The sequence below is a fragment of the Sander lucioperca genome, chromosome 17, assembly GCF_008315115.2.
Source record: "Sander lucioperca isolate FBNREF2018 chromosome 17, SLUC_FBN_1.2, whole genome shotgun sequence".
NCBI classification, from domain to species: Eukaryota; Metazoa; Chordata; class Actinopteri; order Perciformes; family Percidae; genus Sander; species Sander lucioperca.
In genome coordinates this window covers 29130259-29147152 of record NC_050189.1, presented here as the reverse complement: position 1 = coordinate 29147152, position 16894 = coordinate 29130259, and the positions used below count along the sequence as shown (strand labels likewise).

The 16894-nt window shown below is 41.9% G+C and overlaps 1 protein-coding gene across 3 annotated transcripts in view; it reads right to left on the bottom strand.

Annotated features, from left to right (window-relative positions):
• Positions 1-277: 277 nt before the first annotated feature.
• tbc1d14 (TBC1 domain family, member 14) overlaps positions 278-16894 on the bottom strand; it is a 39876-nt gene continuing 23259 nt past the window's right edge. For all 3 annotated transcript variants that reach the window (XM_031279484.2, XM_031279485.2, XM_031279486.2), the window contains 11 exons: positions 12184-12308; positions 10906-10988; positions 10295-10412; positions 8453-8559; positions 6553-6633; positions 6320-6408; positions 5935-6006; positions 3974-4102; positions 2783-2892; positions 1735-1993; positions 278-1179 (listed from right to left, as the gene is read on the bottom strand). In XM_031279484.2, the coding sequence (XP_031135344.1) occupies positions 1123-1179; positions 1735-1993; positions 2783-2892; positions 3974-4102; positions 5935-6006; positions 6320-6408; positions 6553-6633; positions 8453-8559; positions 10295-10412; positions 10906-10988; positions 12184-12308 (1230 nt within the window). In that variant the 3' untranslated portion in view covers positions 278-1122. The remainder of the gene's footprint in view (positions 1180-1734; positions 1994-2782; positions 2893-3973; positions 4103-5934; positions 6007-6319; positions 6409-6552; positions 6634-8452; positions 8560-10294; positions 10413-10905; positions 10989-12183; positions 12309-16894) is intronic.

Below are 16894 nucleotides of genomic sequence, written 5' to 3'. Positions count from 1 at the left end.
AGCGTGTGCTCCGAGCAAGTTTGGGTGGGGAGAGGCTCAGCAACAACCCTTCATTTGACTCGAACGAGTCCCGTTTGTGTCCTTTTGATAAATATTAAATAAATACAACATGTTAAAGATGTCACACTCGCACCAAGAAGCGGAACACGAACCAGCTGAAATGTACCTCATACATTCAGGGCAGGGGGACTCCCTGGTCTGACACTGTGTGGTGCACGCGTGTCTAGTTCACCTCATTATTGACTCCAGTTTCATTGACATAAATATACTGTAAAACTTTTTTTTTTTTTTTACAGGCGGCGGGTGACCTCTTTCCAGAGGGTCACAACAAATGTAACAACGCGGCGCTCTCAGAGACACCCAATATGTCTTCAGCGTGAATGTCATGTGCATTTCCGGTTTTCTTAACTCAAAAGCCCGTTCAAGACTCAGAGTTGGCATCACGGAATGATTCAGGAGACAAAAATGGAAAACACACTGAGGACAGAATCAAACTCAGAAGACAATGAAGGAATGACTAAAGTTTTGAAGGGGAGAGACACACTAGCTGAGATTCCGCCTGACGTATTTCAAAACTCGCATCGGCAGATTCGGACTCCGGAGATGCCTTTTTAAGGACTTGACTATGTCTTTCCCTGACCAAACCGTTTCGAGATTGGGGATTCACGCGTATGGTTTTTGTCGTAGAAGTAGCCACATTTAAAAGAGGACGAGCAGAACTGTAGCTAGAAAGAGTGCTGACAGCAGAGAATTTCAAATCTAAGTTGAGTTTGAGTGGTAACTGGTATCTCTGTGTGTGGGAGTGTATGATACATTCTTCAGCCTCTGCCAGCTACACTTTACAGTCCAGTGCTGGGCCTCTGAGCAGAGGCCAGGTGGTGGGAGATAAATAAGGCCTCGTATTCCTTTTCTCACACCCCCTCCCTCCCCGTCCAGGGTGCTGGTTCCAGTTAAAGCAGTGACACGGCTCTGGGGAAGAGGTTTATCACTGTGGCTAAGACCCGATATGTCCCGTTGAAGTGAAACGTCTTTCTCAGGCCCATGGGGCCGTCCCCGGGGCTGGAGGGGGGGGTCAGTCTGCTCGAGTCTGGTAATGTGTGATGCTTTTCCTCTGATCTCAGCTCAGCGCTTCAGCACCGGGCTACCTCGCTCCGGATCTTTCTGTAACGCCTGCAGGACCTGAACAGACGGAGGGAGGTACGGTTAAAAAGAAGAAAAAGGAAGAACCAGCAGGGGTGGGGAAAAAAATCAATTCACGTACGTATGTATCGTGATTGGTTTTGCGACGGTTTTTAAAATCGATTCTTTTCCCAGGGTAGATATATATAAATAATTTTTAAACCCATGATTCACCTAAATATAAATATATCTATACGGTACCGCTGACGGCGACTACATCATATCTGTTTCCAGCCAAACAAAATCCATGTTATGTTCTTCTTCACAGATGAAATAAATGTCTGACTGACTGACATGTGATGTGCATTCTTCTTAGAAAACAATTAGTTTTTAGAAATGTCTCATGATATATTGTCTCTAGAAGTGTATTATAACTGAGAAAATCGCACTACTCAGTGCTATCGAATCTCTATTCTTCTGGAATCGCAATAATTACAAATCGAAATATAAATCCAATCGCCACCCATGTATCGTGAAAGAATGGAATCGGGACAAAATCATATCGTCCCAGCCCTAGTACCAAACCAAAGAAATGTGGAAGCGGTAACACCCTACCTGCGCCCACTTCCTGTTGCGGCTGGTCATGTGGATGGCGGCGATGTGCTGGAAGAGCTGCTCGGCGGGGATGAGCTCGGGCAGGCGGGTGAGGAACTGAGCCATGTGGATGAAGTCCATGGTGGTCAGGACGTCCTGGTAGAGGCGCAGCAGGCCCAGGCCCGTGCGGAACAGGAACTCCTCGTTGTCTCTGCAGAACACGTCCCACACCCGGCACGCCAGGTCCAACGGCAGAGACTTGCTGTACAGGGTGAAGATCCTGGACACGGGACAGGGGCACGCAAAAGACGATACAGTCACTCAATACAAACAGATGAAAAAACACGTACATACACATCTGAATACATTTGCAACTGCATCGATACACGTTAGTAAGCATTTCAAAAGCTTTTTAAAGTTCTACATCTTCTCAACAGCGGTGGAAGAAATATTCAGATCCTTTACTTAAGTAGAAGTACTAATACCACACTGAAGTACTAATACCACACTGTAAAAAAGTCCTGCAGGTATGCAAGTATGATCAGGAAAATGTACTTAAAGTATTAGAAGTAAAAGTACTCAATGCAGAAAAATCCTCACATTTTAGAAACTGGAGAGGATCCAAACAGTTGTGTGTTTAATAGTCTAATCATCTCAGCTGGACTTGTAGGCCGTTATATTGTTGGCTAGTTTACTTTAGAATAAAACATCCTTGTTTACAAACTACATGTGCAAAAATCTTCATCTGTAAAGTAACTAGTAACTAAAGCTGTCAGATGAATGTAGTGGAGTAAAAAGTAGAATATTTCTCTCTGAAATGTAGCGGAGTAGAAGTAGAAAGTGGCATGAAAAGAAAAGACTCAAGTAAAGTACCTCAACATTTGTACTTAAGTACAGTACTGGAGTAAATGTACTTAGTTACATTCCACCATTGCTTCTCAAGCATGGCATTACGTTTTGGTCTGTAGCTTCTTTGTCCTGTGCACCAGTGTGAGGTTCAGGTACCGGAGGAATCCGGCAGATAGAAGTCAAACGACACATGCCATCAAAACCAAACGCAGAAACTCACCAGTCGATTAAATAAATATCGGGGGTCAGGTTGTTTTTCTGGAAATGTGCAAAGAGCTTTGGTAGGTTTTCTTCAAAGAACACTTCAAATGCAGCAAAGTAAGTCAACATCTGCGGAGAGAGGAGAAGGTGGTCTTACAGGGTGACACACACACACACACACACACACACACACACACACACAGAGAGAGAAACCACAGGATTGGGTTCAAGAAGCAAGGCAGCGAGCCGTCTGTGGGAGAGGACCAGTGATTTCTGTGGTGCCGATGTGTCAGAGATCTGTGTGTGGAAGGTTTTCATCAAAGCTGCGCTCACACACCCACTTACACCTATACTTTAATGAGCTATTGTTGCATATGTTCCGGTGTATTATTCCAATATGCATCTTGCACAGCACTTTGCACTATTACTTTTTGTACTTCACATCCCACTCCATGTGTACTTGTCTTGATATTATGTCTATTTGTATTTTTGTATATTATGTTGATATGTGCCTATATGTACTACTACTACTACTACTACTACTACTACTACTACTACATGTCTATTTGTTGTATAGAGAGTTAACACCTACCGAAGTCAAATTCCTTGTGTATGTAAGTATACTTGGCCAGTAAATCTGATTCTGATTCTGTAAGGTTCCCTAAATAAAGAAGGTATCGAGGGGTACTTTTGCCCTCGACTGGTAGGAGCTCGGTCTTATGCTGCCGTGGTCCCTTATGGCGCTTCATTGAAAAAAAAAAAAAAAAAAAGACCAAATAATCTGGTTCCAACTTAAATAGGAATATTTGCTTGTTTCCGGAGTCTTTGGGTTTGTGACTGTTGGTCATAACAAAGCAAGACGTTTGAACGGTTAATCGAGAAAATAATGGAAATAATCATTACTTGCAGCCCTAATTCAAAAGATAATCTTAGTTAAATACCTACATTTAAGGGGGGGGGTGCACACAACTACCTTGCTGCTTAGACATATTGCTTCTAAGGTCAAGAATTAACTTTCACACTCACAAAATGTAAAATATACACAGTAAACCTAAACAATCTGGTATCTAACCAAGTTGTGATGATTCTAAAGCCATGTGTGTAATGTGTATTTACAGGCACTCTGTTAAGTGTCTGTGTGTGTGTGTGTGTGTGTGTGTGTGTGTGTGTGTGTGTGTGTGTGTGTGTGTGTGTGTGTGTGTGTACTGACAAGGCTGTGGTCGACTCTGAAGAAGGCCATCTGACAGGGCTTGTTGAGCAGGTTGGCAAAAGCTATGAAGGCATCAGCTGTGTCCAGGTTCAGGATCAACACTGCTGCGATGAATGACATTCCCTGCACCTAAACACAAAACAGAAAAAAAAAACGGTGGTCTTACTATGGGCTTTTTTGTATAAAAAGTGTTATTATGAAGCGTACACCTTGACATTTTTTGAAAGCGAGGGCAGAGAAGAGACACCGGCGGCAAGTTCACACCCGCTAAAGCTGAATTTTGCCCTGTGCCCTCAGTTTCACGGTTAATAAATTTAATGCACTCTATTTGATCTAATCCAAAATTGCAATTTACAATCATAAATGGTTGAGCTTCGGTCTGGATATTCAAGATGGAAAGAGAGATGAAGTGCTGACGCAGACAGATGCAGAGAACAAAAACCTGTGTGTGTGTGTGTGTGTGTGTGTGTGTGTGTGTGTGTGTGTGTGTGTGTGTGTGTGTGTGTGTGTGTGAGAGAGAGAGATGGGTTGGGGTCAGTGCAGGAAGTCACAGTCATTTCTACCTATGCATACACAGCGTGGGACTGCAGTGAGGAGCAGCGAGCGGGGCAAACCGCAGCCTCTGCTCTGTGAGCACCATGTGGCTTTAAAGAATTAGACTATAGTTCAAACACGGGTGTAATGTCAGAGCACGGCATCAAAGAACATCCAACACGCATTTCATGCCACTGGCTAATGAGAGTTTCATGCTGGACACTGATGATGTGGAAATTCAGAGAAATTGACCACAACCATCACCATGAATCTGCCACTGACCGAATGTTACTCATTCCTCTAGTTCAGTCATGGGCATGTGATTTTTTACTATTAACAGCAATTAAAAATGAATACCTGACAATATCTAACTAATTTAAACAGAATTAAGAACATAAATACTGACAGAGATAAAAAAGGCACCTTGTGTGTTATTCTACTTCTAGATTAGATTAGAGGCTGAGTGTTGAGGGTCAACCCTTATACATTTACTCTATTCTCCAGCTGCATATAGATATGTGCATCCTTCTAGTTAGGCCTGTATCACAGCTGTTTTATTGGGAACAGTCTGTGCAGGTATCACATTTCCATGCTGCATTATTGTGACCAAATATATCACCGCAAACGCAAACTCATCAAAAATGAGTGCTAAAATAAAGTCAAATGACATCACACCATGACCACATTGGATGTAATGAAACCTAACTCAGAATGTTTCACAGCCGTATATAATAAAGCTGGTCTACACAGGGGCCCGTCTAAAACACAAGCGTTTGTATTCTGATATGAAATCATTAAACTACCAACAAGTAAAAATACATGTCAAAGTAACCATCTTTGTGACGACAGTGAAAAGCTGCTGCTATGAGTGATGTCCTATGCACTATTGAACATTTTTAACAATTAACATGTTACCTTTGAGTCTTGGTTGTATGCAATAAATGTACATTAACAGTTAAATTAGTAGTAGTAGTTAAAGTACTAAATGTGCTTATGTATCACAGCAGGATGTTATGTTTTGTGTGTTATTTTTTTTTTTTTAAAGGTTTATTTAGATAGGGACAGATACAAAAAAACATAGATAAACTTCAACAGTCATCTGATGTATGTATCATAGTGTTTTTAGCCGAAGCTAATTCTCGACACTTGTCCCTAGTAGGGCTTTTGGTTACAAATAAAAATACAGATTTACATTATTATTATTAAAATACAATAAAAATGAAATAAAAAGAAATGAAAATGGAAGGAAAGTATACAATGAGAGCACAGTGTATAAACTAAATATGAGAACAAGATTGCTCCCGAATTAGCCACATTTTGGATTTTTATTTATTTATTTTTTTTTTTATTTTTTTTTAAAAGTGGCTAATGTTGGGATACATTTCAAGTGGTCTGGCAGAAAATTCCATAATATATGTGGGACTTACGTAGCCAACGTCTGGCCGGTAACAAGTGTATGCTCCCAGAATGCTGTGCAGCACATCATGATATGGCCCGCCCTGATGATAGACAAAGTAATCATGAAGACAGTGGAACTCACTAAAACACACACGTCCTGCCTTGCCCCGCGCACGCACGCACGCACGCACGCACACACACACACACACACACACACACAAAATCAATCAATCAGTATTACATTTCCCTCATTGTCCTTCATGCCCATGCAGTCTTTTTTACTCAGTCACCCAAAAACACACATGCGCACAGGTGCACGCACGCACAAGTGAAAGAGACATTTTCTCAATAATGACACACAAAACATTTTTTGTACATTTTACACATAGGTATGGCTGAGCTTCTCTCACTGACCTGCTGGAAGATACACAGTTGGGGGAAGGTTCTTGAAATGTCCAGCTTGATCAGCTCCAGGCTGGACTCTCGGTTTGACGATCCAGCATCTGGAAGACATCGCAAAACATTAAGAAACCCAAAAGGAAATCAGTAACTTGTTCAGCCAAGATGACTGCAGTCACATCGCTTTAGGAGTCAATATGGCCAACAATATAGAAACAAGGCCTGAAGATTTTCCATTCTGCCCGTACCTTCTGCTTCAGTCTCTAAGGAAGGTGCTGGCGTGGTGCTCCACTTCTCTTTTGCCCGGGCCAGACAGATGCTATACAGCTCTGCAGGGACACATCACAGCAGCACAGCACAATCAATATGAGAGAACACTGAGTGGAGAACATGATGACTGGACCGAAACCACTTCAGGTGATAATAAGAAGGCTTCAGCTCTTCACGTTCCTCTCCAGCGGTAACACTGAAGGGGATTACAGTAAGGAGATCTCCCTCCATTCTCAGGAGACATTTATTTTGTTGCGGTTCACTGAATCTCCCGGCCTGGGCTTTGATCTGTGGCTGCCCTCTAGTGATGAGATGCTGGATCGATATGATGAGCTTTCTGAGACATGACATGGAGCTCTGCACCGGTGGCCCTGACCTGACAGTACACAGCACCAGCAGATTCATAGAATAACTGCAGAAAATGGCAACCACAGGCCATGCTTAACAGACTTGCAATGAGCAAGATGAGAACAGCAGTCTAATGTAAAGATACATATATATATATTTACACACAGGTGATTAAGCGGCACTTATATTAGGATATGATTCTAATCTTTTACGATTCTGAATTGAGTCACAGATTCCAAAAATCATTTTATGTTGATAAAAAGGAAAAGATTTTCTCACTGATAGTATTATTCTTTGTCTTACTTCCATTTCGGGGCTAATCTGGCTCTAAGTTATGGAGCTACAGTTCCTATAATTAAAAAGCCAACATTTACATTTTGACAAAGTGGCACCATTGAAATCATGCTGAAACAGTTATTAGCAGTGCCTGTTTACAATATACCCAAGGATTTACAGACAAGTCTCACTGACTTACTTTGATACTGAAGAAAACTTAAAAACACGATGACTTTCAGGAAAGTTCTGGAGTAACATGGACTGCCTTTTGTGTAGGATTTCTACGCAGATTCATGGATGTTTACTTGCAATGGAAATCAGAGACAATAGAGGTGACATCCTCAGGAAGTACGAGTCACACTGAATCTAAAAAATGTGTGTATCATGTCCATGTGTTTAGAATTCACCCCTAACTCGTTACAGTTCTGTCCCAAAAGGTAGTAGTAATAATCCCCACTACCAAGCAGTCGTATCCAAGAGTTTAGCTTTTCATTTGCATTAGAAGTAGTAGAGGTAGTAGTAGGCTGGCAGTACTGTAGCAGTAATGGAAGTACTAGCAGTAATAACCACAGTACCACTACAAGTAGCAGACTTAGCAACAGTAGAGATGCTAGTATAACCATTAGCAGCAGTAATGGAATACCGTCACTGAGCTGCTACTTATGAAAAGACGGACATCTTTGAAGGTGACTGAGCTCCGTGTGTGTGTGTGTGTGTGTGTGTGTGTGTGTGTGTGTGTGTGTGTGTGTGTGTGTGTGCGTGCGCAAATCGATAATGCACAGGACTGTGCTCCACTTAAAAAGGCTGAGTAGGACAAAGCAGAGTGGATGAGCTTAGCAGTCAGCGAGCACTTATCTCCAAGCAGCCTGTGGGAGAATGAATTTGCAGTGTGTGTGTGTGTGTGTGTGTGTGCGCATGTAATCTCCATCCAGACTTGAGAACTCATTGAAATGCTGCTTGTTCCCTCTTGTACTGGGGGAATCATTGGACCATGCTCCTTCTTAATGGACACACTCTCCCTTCCTATTCTACCTATCTCACTGCCACTTATTCAATTAACACTGATACAAAGTGCTACATCCATCTGTGTGTGTGTGTGTGTGTGTGTGTGTGGGTATGTATACATACTGGTGTGTTTTTAAGTGATGAACATAGAGCAGTCAGGTAACTGTGCAGATCAGGACATGACAGTCACTCACAGGTTAAGAACAGTTATGGCAGTAATGAGCCATCAATAACACAGTCTGAGAGTACCGTGTGTGATGTTAAGCTCGTTGCCCACAGCCAGGCTCCACACTTTGCCTCTCACACTGGGGGGGATGCCCTGCCACCAGAGGTCTCTCACTCGTCGAGATGTACACCTGGAGGAAGGTGAAATGTGGGTTACATGTTGAAAGGACACCAGGGGGCTGCTTAATAATTGGGTTCCATAGAGGAAACCATCATTTACTGAGCAGAGTCACAAGGTGGCATAAGGTCATTTCTTCCACTACTCTCGTCACTGATTCTACATAAAGGCTACATACACACTACTACGTTTTCATTTTTAAACTAAAATGATCTCCGTCCACACAGGAGTTTTAGCTCCAGTAGCAGAACTAATCCGTCCATAATAACACATCTGACAACGCATACTGTATCACATGACCATTTGTATACGCTGGGCATGTGCGTGCCAGTGTAAACAGGAAGCAGATTGTCTGACGTTACTCTGCATTTGAAAAATCAAGGATGTATAAGTTAAAAAAAAATACAGAAAATACTTTGGAGAAAGAACAACAGTGGTGAAAAGTAAGAGCAGGGATTTATTGGCTTGGAGCGGCGACGAGGTGGAACTGTTACTGAAAGGCAGTAAGCCTACCTAACCGTTTCCAAAGGTCTCCGTTTGGGCCCGTCCAGACTACAACAGCAACTCCAGAGTTTTCAAACCAAAACGGGAGGAGCGGTGTTTCCAAATGTCTCTGGTTTAGGGGCTCGGAAATGTCACGTCTTTTACTCCTCGTTTACTTAGTAAGTACTAAACTTTTTTTTTTATTATTTTTTTGGCTTTTCCACCTTTATTTGATAGAGAGTGGGAATACATGCCCTGGCCACTGTGTCGAGGCATAAACTTCTCAGTATATGTGCGCCTGCTCTACCCACTGAGCCAACCCGGCCACAATAAGTACGAATCTTAGTCCAAGGTATTACACATGTACTGTAGGAGTGGCGATACTTGTATAATTGCAATAATACATGGCTGTATGACAGAGGCACTGACATTGATATGAATTCAAATCAACATGCAGGAATGATTATGTGCCAGCTGAGCTCATAAAACCGGTTGTGTTTTGTTAATCTCATAATGAATTGCTACGTTTGCATACGATGTCTTTTCATGCAGTGCTCGTCTACAGCAGCTGCCCAGTATATGCTCCCGATGTGCTGCTGGCCGTGACATCACAATGAATGCCAAAATTCGCTGTTAAGAAGACAGGCAATTAGTGTTCCCCATGTCGGCCTTAAGCTCCTAATATCTTGGTCATCATTTTGCAGATGACTTAATGGATGACTGAGATATGAATAAATGTTATGCTCAGGGCAACGCACTTGAACATTCATTTCATATATCAAACTGTGCGCTTGGCCATTCAGTGCTAACTGTATGCCAACATATACTTTAAAAAAAAAAAAAAAAAAGCGCATGTTAAGATGTACAGGCACTTAAAATGGTGCTATCAGGGTGATAACTCTTTTAGTGCTAGTCATACATTTATCAATATCAGGCATTGATAGTGTATACATTCCTGCCAATGTATCAGGCAGTGATGGGGTATTATTAACACAAAGCTGCACATGCTACACGCCACAGTTTTTGCAAGGGGTAATTGATAAAGTGTGATGATTTAAGTTAGATATTTTTGTGGAAAAGACCAGGTCCAATATAAAAAAAAAACTGCAACCCAAAACAGTTGAGAATCTTTTTTGCCAAACAATTACAGACTTCTCTGATCCATTCATTGTTTTGAAAATCAAGTTACAATTACAAAGCTTCCAGAGAAAAATACTTGGAACATTAGTATTTCTTTCATTCTAAACTCGGTCGTTTGTACTCACGTTGTACTCCAGTTAGGTAAGATCTCTTGGTTCCAGATCTGGGCGGCTGTGCCGATGCTTTCCTCAAGCTTACACCGATCCTCCAGCTGCTTCTTTCTCTTCTGAGCCTCCTTCAACTCTACAGACACAAGTGTGGAGAGAGGTGGTCACGTACAAAATAGAGGGAAGGTGAATAGAAGACGTGGAAAGCAGGCTGAAGACTGACGTACAGTAAGTCATTTTCACATATAAACTCTGGACAATGCCAGCAGAATCAGGTCCCGACATAGTCCGCAGTTTCCCTTTGACACATGTAGCGGAGATTGTCTGTGTCAGATGCGTTCTCACCTACTGGAAATAGGTCGCTGTGAATTCTCACGCTTTGGGTGCAATCGGAGAACACACAACTTTTAACCAGGGAGCTGGCAGGGTAACGACCTGGGTTTGACGTCCTTTCCAACTGATTCTGACATTTGCGTTCTCACATACAGCTCTGCCGGGTAATGTCCAAATCATTTTAGGTTTGCAGTGCATGTGTGGAAGGGACTTTAGATTCAGAGTCGGTGGGAGAGTCTCAGAGGCTCTGGAACAAGACAGTAGGGAACCGTGATTACTTTGTCGAATGACCTCACCTCTCTTCTTGGCCTGGGCCACCATCTCTTCATACTGCTGTCTGTGTTTCTGTGCCTCCTCGGCTGGCTTGGCAGGCAGATTGCTGTAACACACATACATCAACGCAAGGAAATGGATTAGCAACTATGTGTCCTAAGAGCTTTGCCTGCATTATTCATGTTGAGCAAGCTCGTGTGGTCTAACAATCCTCAAGGTCCATTTGGTAGCTTTTCTGGAGCTTTCATTCATATCGCATCCCTAATGTGCTCAGAACATAATACACATTCTAAGAACACTGGGCTATTTGTGCTGATGAAGACCATGTCACGTGAGTGAAAGCTCCAGAACAGCTACTAGAAAACATAGAACTTTGTCAAATGGAAATACTAGTTTGAAAAAATATGTTTAACTCAAGGGCATTTGCTAACTTCTCCTGGATGTGGTTGAAAGCTGCAGAAAAAGCTAGTAAGAGAGACTTCGCCTTTGTCATTTTATAACATGCTCATTCTCTGAATTTAGGTGACAGAAAGGCATTTTAGTACTTGTTTATTTACTGCAAATATGTTCTACTTTTACTCTTCTTACAATTGTATTGGGTCAGTAAAGGTTCATGTGATTCTAGAGTGTTTTCTACTTCAGCATGCTAAATCTCAGAGTGGAATACTTGTGTCATGTATGAATGACACATGATTCCAGTGCTCGTTCTTTCCAAAGCTAATTACACCAAAATTAACTTTTCTAGATTCCTTTTTTTTTTTTAACCAGTAGGGGGTGACAGTAAAGAAGGAAAAGAGGTGGGAGGTTGCATGCAGCGGCTGGACTCACAGTTTTGCCAGTCATGGTGAATAAACTTCCTTGTGTTTAACACAGGAAATCAGGCTAAATTATACTTTTGTTTTCATTCACCAGAGGTGCTAATCTTGTCCAGCATATGTCTCTCAGTCTGTATGCCTGCATGTTAACAAAATGAAAAAATTGCTAAAATAAAAAAATATATATATATGCATGGTAATGGAGCCAGTCTGAGGAGGGCCATTAAACTTTCAGCAGCACTTCTCTTTCACCGCCTGTGATACAAACAGGGACACAGGGAGAGCTGGAACAATACTGAATGGAGTCTAATGACAGAGGAAGGAGGACTGATAAAGAAGCAATGAGGGGAAGATGAAGATAGGAAGACAACGGACTTGCTTTATTGTCTGATAAGTAAACTCCACTGGCAGTGAGAGAGAACGAAAAATGTGGGATAGTCTAATATCCCGAAGACAGTGTGTGTGTGTGTGTGTGTGTTTACATACGCAGGCCTGTCCTCCAGTATAAGTGCGGTGGTGGAGAGGGGCTCAAAGTCCAGGTTCTTCCTCACACTGTGCCTGGGAGATGTCGGGTTGCCAGGTCCAGCTCTGCCACTCTTTGTTTCATATTCCTGGCAACACAAATGCACATTCAGACACAGAAACTAGTTTTAATTACAACAGTGGTTACAGGGAAACCAAGTTCTTTTGCTTTTCATGAGAGTTCTGCAACTTAAACATTCACACAAAAGGGAGAATTGGCGGATTAGTTGCTCTATATTCAACGTTAAAGTATAAACGCGGCTCCAAAGAAAAGGGCCAAAAGGGCCACAGCTGACCACAAAACTAATACGACACAGGTACAACACAGACTGCTAGGCTTTAATGGGTGGGAAGAGGAAAATAAAAGAGTTGAAAAATAACGAGACAGGACTTTATGTGTACATTAAGTCACCCTGAGGAATGTCTTGACAACCATGTGACAACATGGTCTCAGAGCATTTGTCAGCTGGAGTCTAATGAGTGTGTGGTTTCTGCTCCACCACCGGGAGTATGATACAGGCCTATAGAAAGAGAAGGCCATGTGACTCTCAGTCTGTTACAGCCAAAGAGCAGCTTACCACAAGGCCAACTATCAGCTGACTTACAGGTGATGTGTGTGGTAGCAGCTCTGAGCTTAAATCCAGAATTAGGGAGCTGATAGAACACAAATAGTTCAGGGAAGTCCTTCAGAGGAAACTGTTGGAAGATACTACATTGTCTAACTAGTTCATTAGGAAGCTACTGTAAATAGGGCAAGTGCAATATGAGCACACACACACACGCACACACCCCACTGTGAGTCAAAAATGGCCTCCAGTGTGCGTTGGGCTGGTTAATAATGCAGGCTGAGGCTGGCAAGCAATCAGCTTAACACGTTCACATTGATCAGCACAGGCCACAATACAGACAGGAAAATCTATTCCTGCAATAGGAGTGTGTGCGAGTGTGCACGCGTGATTGTTTGTGTCGCAGCTCATGTTATTAATCTGTCTTTGTGTTCCTGTCCATTGTACCAGAGCCTGGGGGAAAAATAAACAGTAACTGAATCAGATTCTGGAGGGCAAAAGTAAAAGGAGAAACATGAAAAGATGTAAAGCCACCATCAATAATTAATAACCATAACCTTTACTCAGAGTGTCAACCAGAAAGCTAAGTTCTTTACAAGAAGCCAAAAAGCAGTAACAAAAGTCTGCAGCCATGCTAGCAGCTCTGTGAGGCTGTACTTACGCACCCACGGTGCTTTGAGCTAAATGTTAACGTCAGTGTGCTAACATGCTCACAATGATAATGCTAACATTCTGATGTTGAGCAGGTATCTTAGTTTTAAGGAGTAGTCTGACATGTAGAACATACACTTATTTTCTTTCTGGCTGAGACTTGGTACATTAAAAGTCCAAACTCCTTAAAGCTAGGAGACAATTCGCTTAGCTTAGTATAAAAACTGGAAGAAAAGGGAAAAACAGCTAGCCTGGCTGACTTTCTGGAAGAAAAGCAACACATTAAGCTTTTAATTAACATGGTATATATTGAAGTTTGTCAATCAGTACAAAAAAATCTAAGTTTAAAAACGAAGTTGTGGCTTTATGGAGGGCAGGTGCAGGACATTCTTTGTATCTAACGGACAGAGATCTGAGAGTGGCATTGAGCTTCTCATCCAACTCCTATCAAAGAAGCATAAAAAAGAGAGTGTGAACAAAATAGCTGAAAAACTTAAAAAAGCAAAGAAGAATGCAGAGAATCAAGCTTTAAAGGGGGGAGCCAACACACAGTAGCAGTCACCAGTATTTACTTCTCTTATCAATGACTACAATAAAGGTGGCCACATTTCAAAGTGATAGCAGGGCATTATCTTATTTGCACACAGCAGGGAAGCTACTCAGGTCCAAATAAGCTGAAAGAAAAGACATAAGAAGACCAGAGATAGACTATTGAAAAAGCCTTTGAGTAGAATGCCTAAAACATCTCTATAGGATTGGGCATTAAGGGAGAGCTGTTGACTGTGACTGTTGACACAGAAGACCGAAACAAATGAGGGCAATGATGGAGGAAGAGTGAGCCTGGAAGTTAGGAGTATTTAGTTAGAGGTGATTCATGGGTAACTGCACTCAGCATTGGGATGAGAGTGGAGCGCTACACACAGGCTGAGTCGGCATTCTCATGTGTGTGTCCATATCCTCACTTTTTCAACTGCTCTATACTTGCCTCAACCCCATGGAAGCGTTGTGACTTATTGACTACTTGTGGTGCCAGTAGTTTAACTACTGTAGCTGGCAAGCTAACCTCTATCAAGCTAGCGAGCTGGGAACATGCTAGCACTAGTCAGTCACAATAGCCCTCTAGCTAGCTTGTTAATGGTCAGCATGAAAGCTAACATGTTGTTCACTATCAGGACACTAAACTTGCACTGTTTATTCAAGAGAAGATAGGAGGTAATGATATAATAATAAGAATTGATAGTTGACAGTTTTGCTCAATATTTAAACACTTATTTTTGTAGTTTTGTCCATCATTTGTATCAGTTTTAGTGAAGTTGGGCTCATACAGGTAGTAAACAAATCCCCAGTTTAACCAGATAATCTAAACCTTTTCATTTATAGGTGAAGCAAAAAATACAGATTCACAAAACAATATTTCCCTTATGTATATGGCTGGTCAGGTTTGCCTTTAGTCAGTACTGCTTTGTGCTTTAATGAACAGGTAACATGGACGTACTGCTGCTTGCGGTGTGTACCTGAAGGAACAACTGCAGGTCGATGAAAAGGGTTAGCCAGAGTTTTGGACCCTGAGAATACATGGAGGCTGCAGAAAGAGGGAGGGGGAGGAAAATAAGAGTGAGGTAGATTGGGAGGGAGGGAGCAATTTGGCTCTGTGCAGCAGCAATGCAGGTGCTACCAACAAGGTGAAACACAAGACAGGATGCGTGTGAAGCTGTCCTGAGAGGCGTGTATGGAAGGGAAGGTATGTATGTGTGAATGTGACGTGAGAAAACATACGGTGCAAATAGTGAAGTGAGTGGTGTAAAAGTATTATGTGAGTGTGACAAACTACCTATAATGATTAGGTAAAATAATAACTAATGGAATAATAATTGAATGATGGTGCTACAGCAAACTCCTGTAAATGTTTTTCAACCATCACTTCTAGGTTGGAACTTAACTCTCTCTCTGTATATGGGATGATAGCTTTTAGCTGCTGGAATAGCAACTGTATCCTATAACCTGCCGCCAGGGCAACCAGCTCTGTCACGCTGGCTTTCAGTTAGGGCTGCTAGATTATGGAAAAAAAATCATAATCATGATTCTTTTGGTCAATATTGAAATCATGATTATTGAACACGATTAGTCATTGAGTTTTAAAAAGATGTTGCAATTATTGAATAAAAAAACAGCATTACAGTGAAAACACCTTGAACTGTGAAATCTTCCTACATACTTTGCCCATTTCAACTTTTTTTTCTCATTCAGAACACAAAACAAAATAAGAGTTTACTAGCAAAACGTAATGTGCACAAATAATATTTTTTCTCGATTACTCCGTTTTTGTGATCGTTAGGAGCCAAAATCATAAGCACGATTCAACATTTGATCAATTGCACAGCCCTACTTGCAGTTGCCCTCCAATTTCCTGGTAGTGGTATGAAGAGCCGTCTGCATCCCTGGCTGCTAATGGCCTTTATGCTTTAAAACTATAGACGCTAGGAAGCAGCACTCTGAAGCTGATGTCGAGTTGTTGTGGTTTCACTACATGCCAAACACACAGCTTTAAACTGGAAACTGCTTGAGGCAGATTCGGACTGGTTGACTTGTGAATGTGGGTCATTGCAGGAGTCACATTGTGGGATTTTACTCCTACACTTCTGACACCATCACATTTTAGAAACAATCAACCACAACATCCTTTCATTTTGCTTTACACCTATCATTTGAGAAATTAACTTAATAATCAACAAAATCCACTTAATATAGAGACTGTGCAAATGTCTTCATGTCTTTAGTCACACCGTTATATGTGGTTATTCATAGTAACAGAAAACTGCTTTTTTGTAATTTGTTGTATTCTTGACACACAGCAGCCGACACACGGACCGCTGAATGATAATGTAGTTACCACAGGGGAGCTGAGGAGTCGGTTGGTAAGGCTGCAATGATCTGGTAGCTTTGTTGAAGACACATTGAAGACAGATGGAATCATGAGCACCTGGCACCAAACGCTCAGATACAATCCAGTGCTGTTTTTATGCGAACATGTTTTACTGGAAAGCGGAAATAAACAGAGTCCCTGAGAGCAACATAAAGCTGGAGTCAAATTCCGTGCATGCGTTCACACTTACTTGGCCATTAAAGCAGATTCTGATTCTGTGTCTCTTTAACTGCATCAGTGACAACAGCGGGAGGATATCCCTCGACATGCTCCATAAAGCCAAAATAAAAAGACGGCGCCGTCACACCGCTGCACGTGCTTTTGTTGTACTAAGTTGAAGGCTTTATGTCGAGTTACATACAATGAAGATGGGTCCCCCCCCTGGGTGGACATTCAGTCCATCAACACATTCTGGAAACTAATACATTTTCATCTTTCTAGAGACATCCTGACAGTCAGCCCGCGTCCCACTACGAAGCACAGAGCTCGACAAGCTGAAAGAGGCTATTATGCGAAACCCGAGCCATCCTCCTCC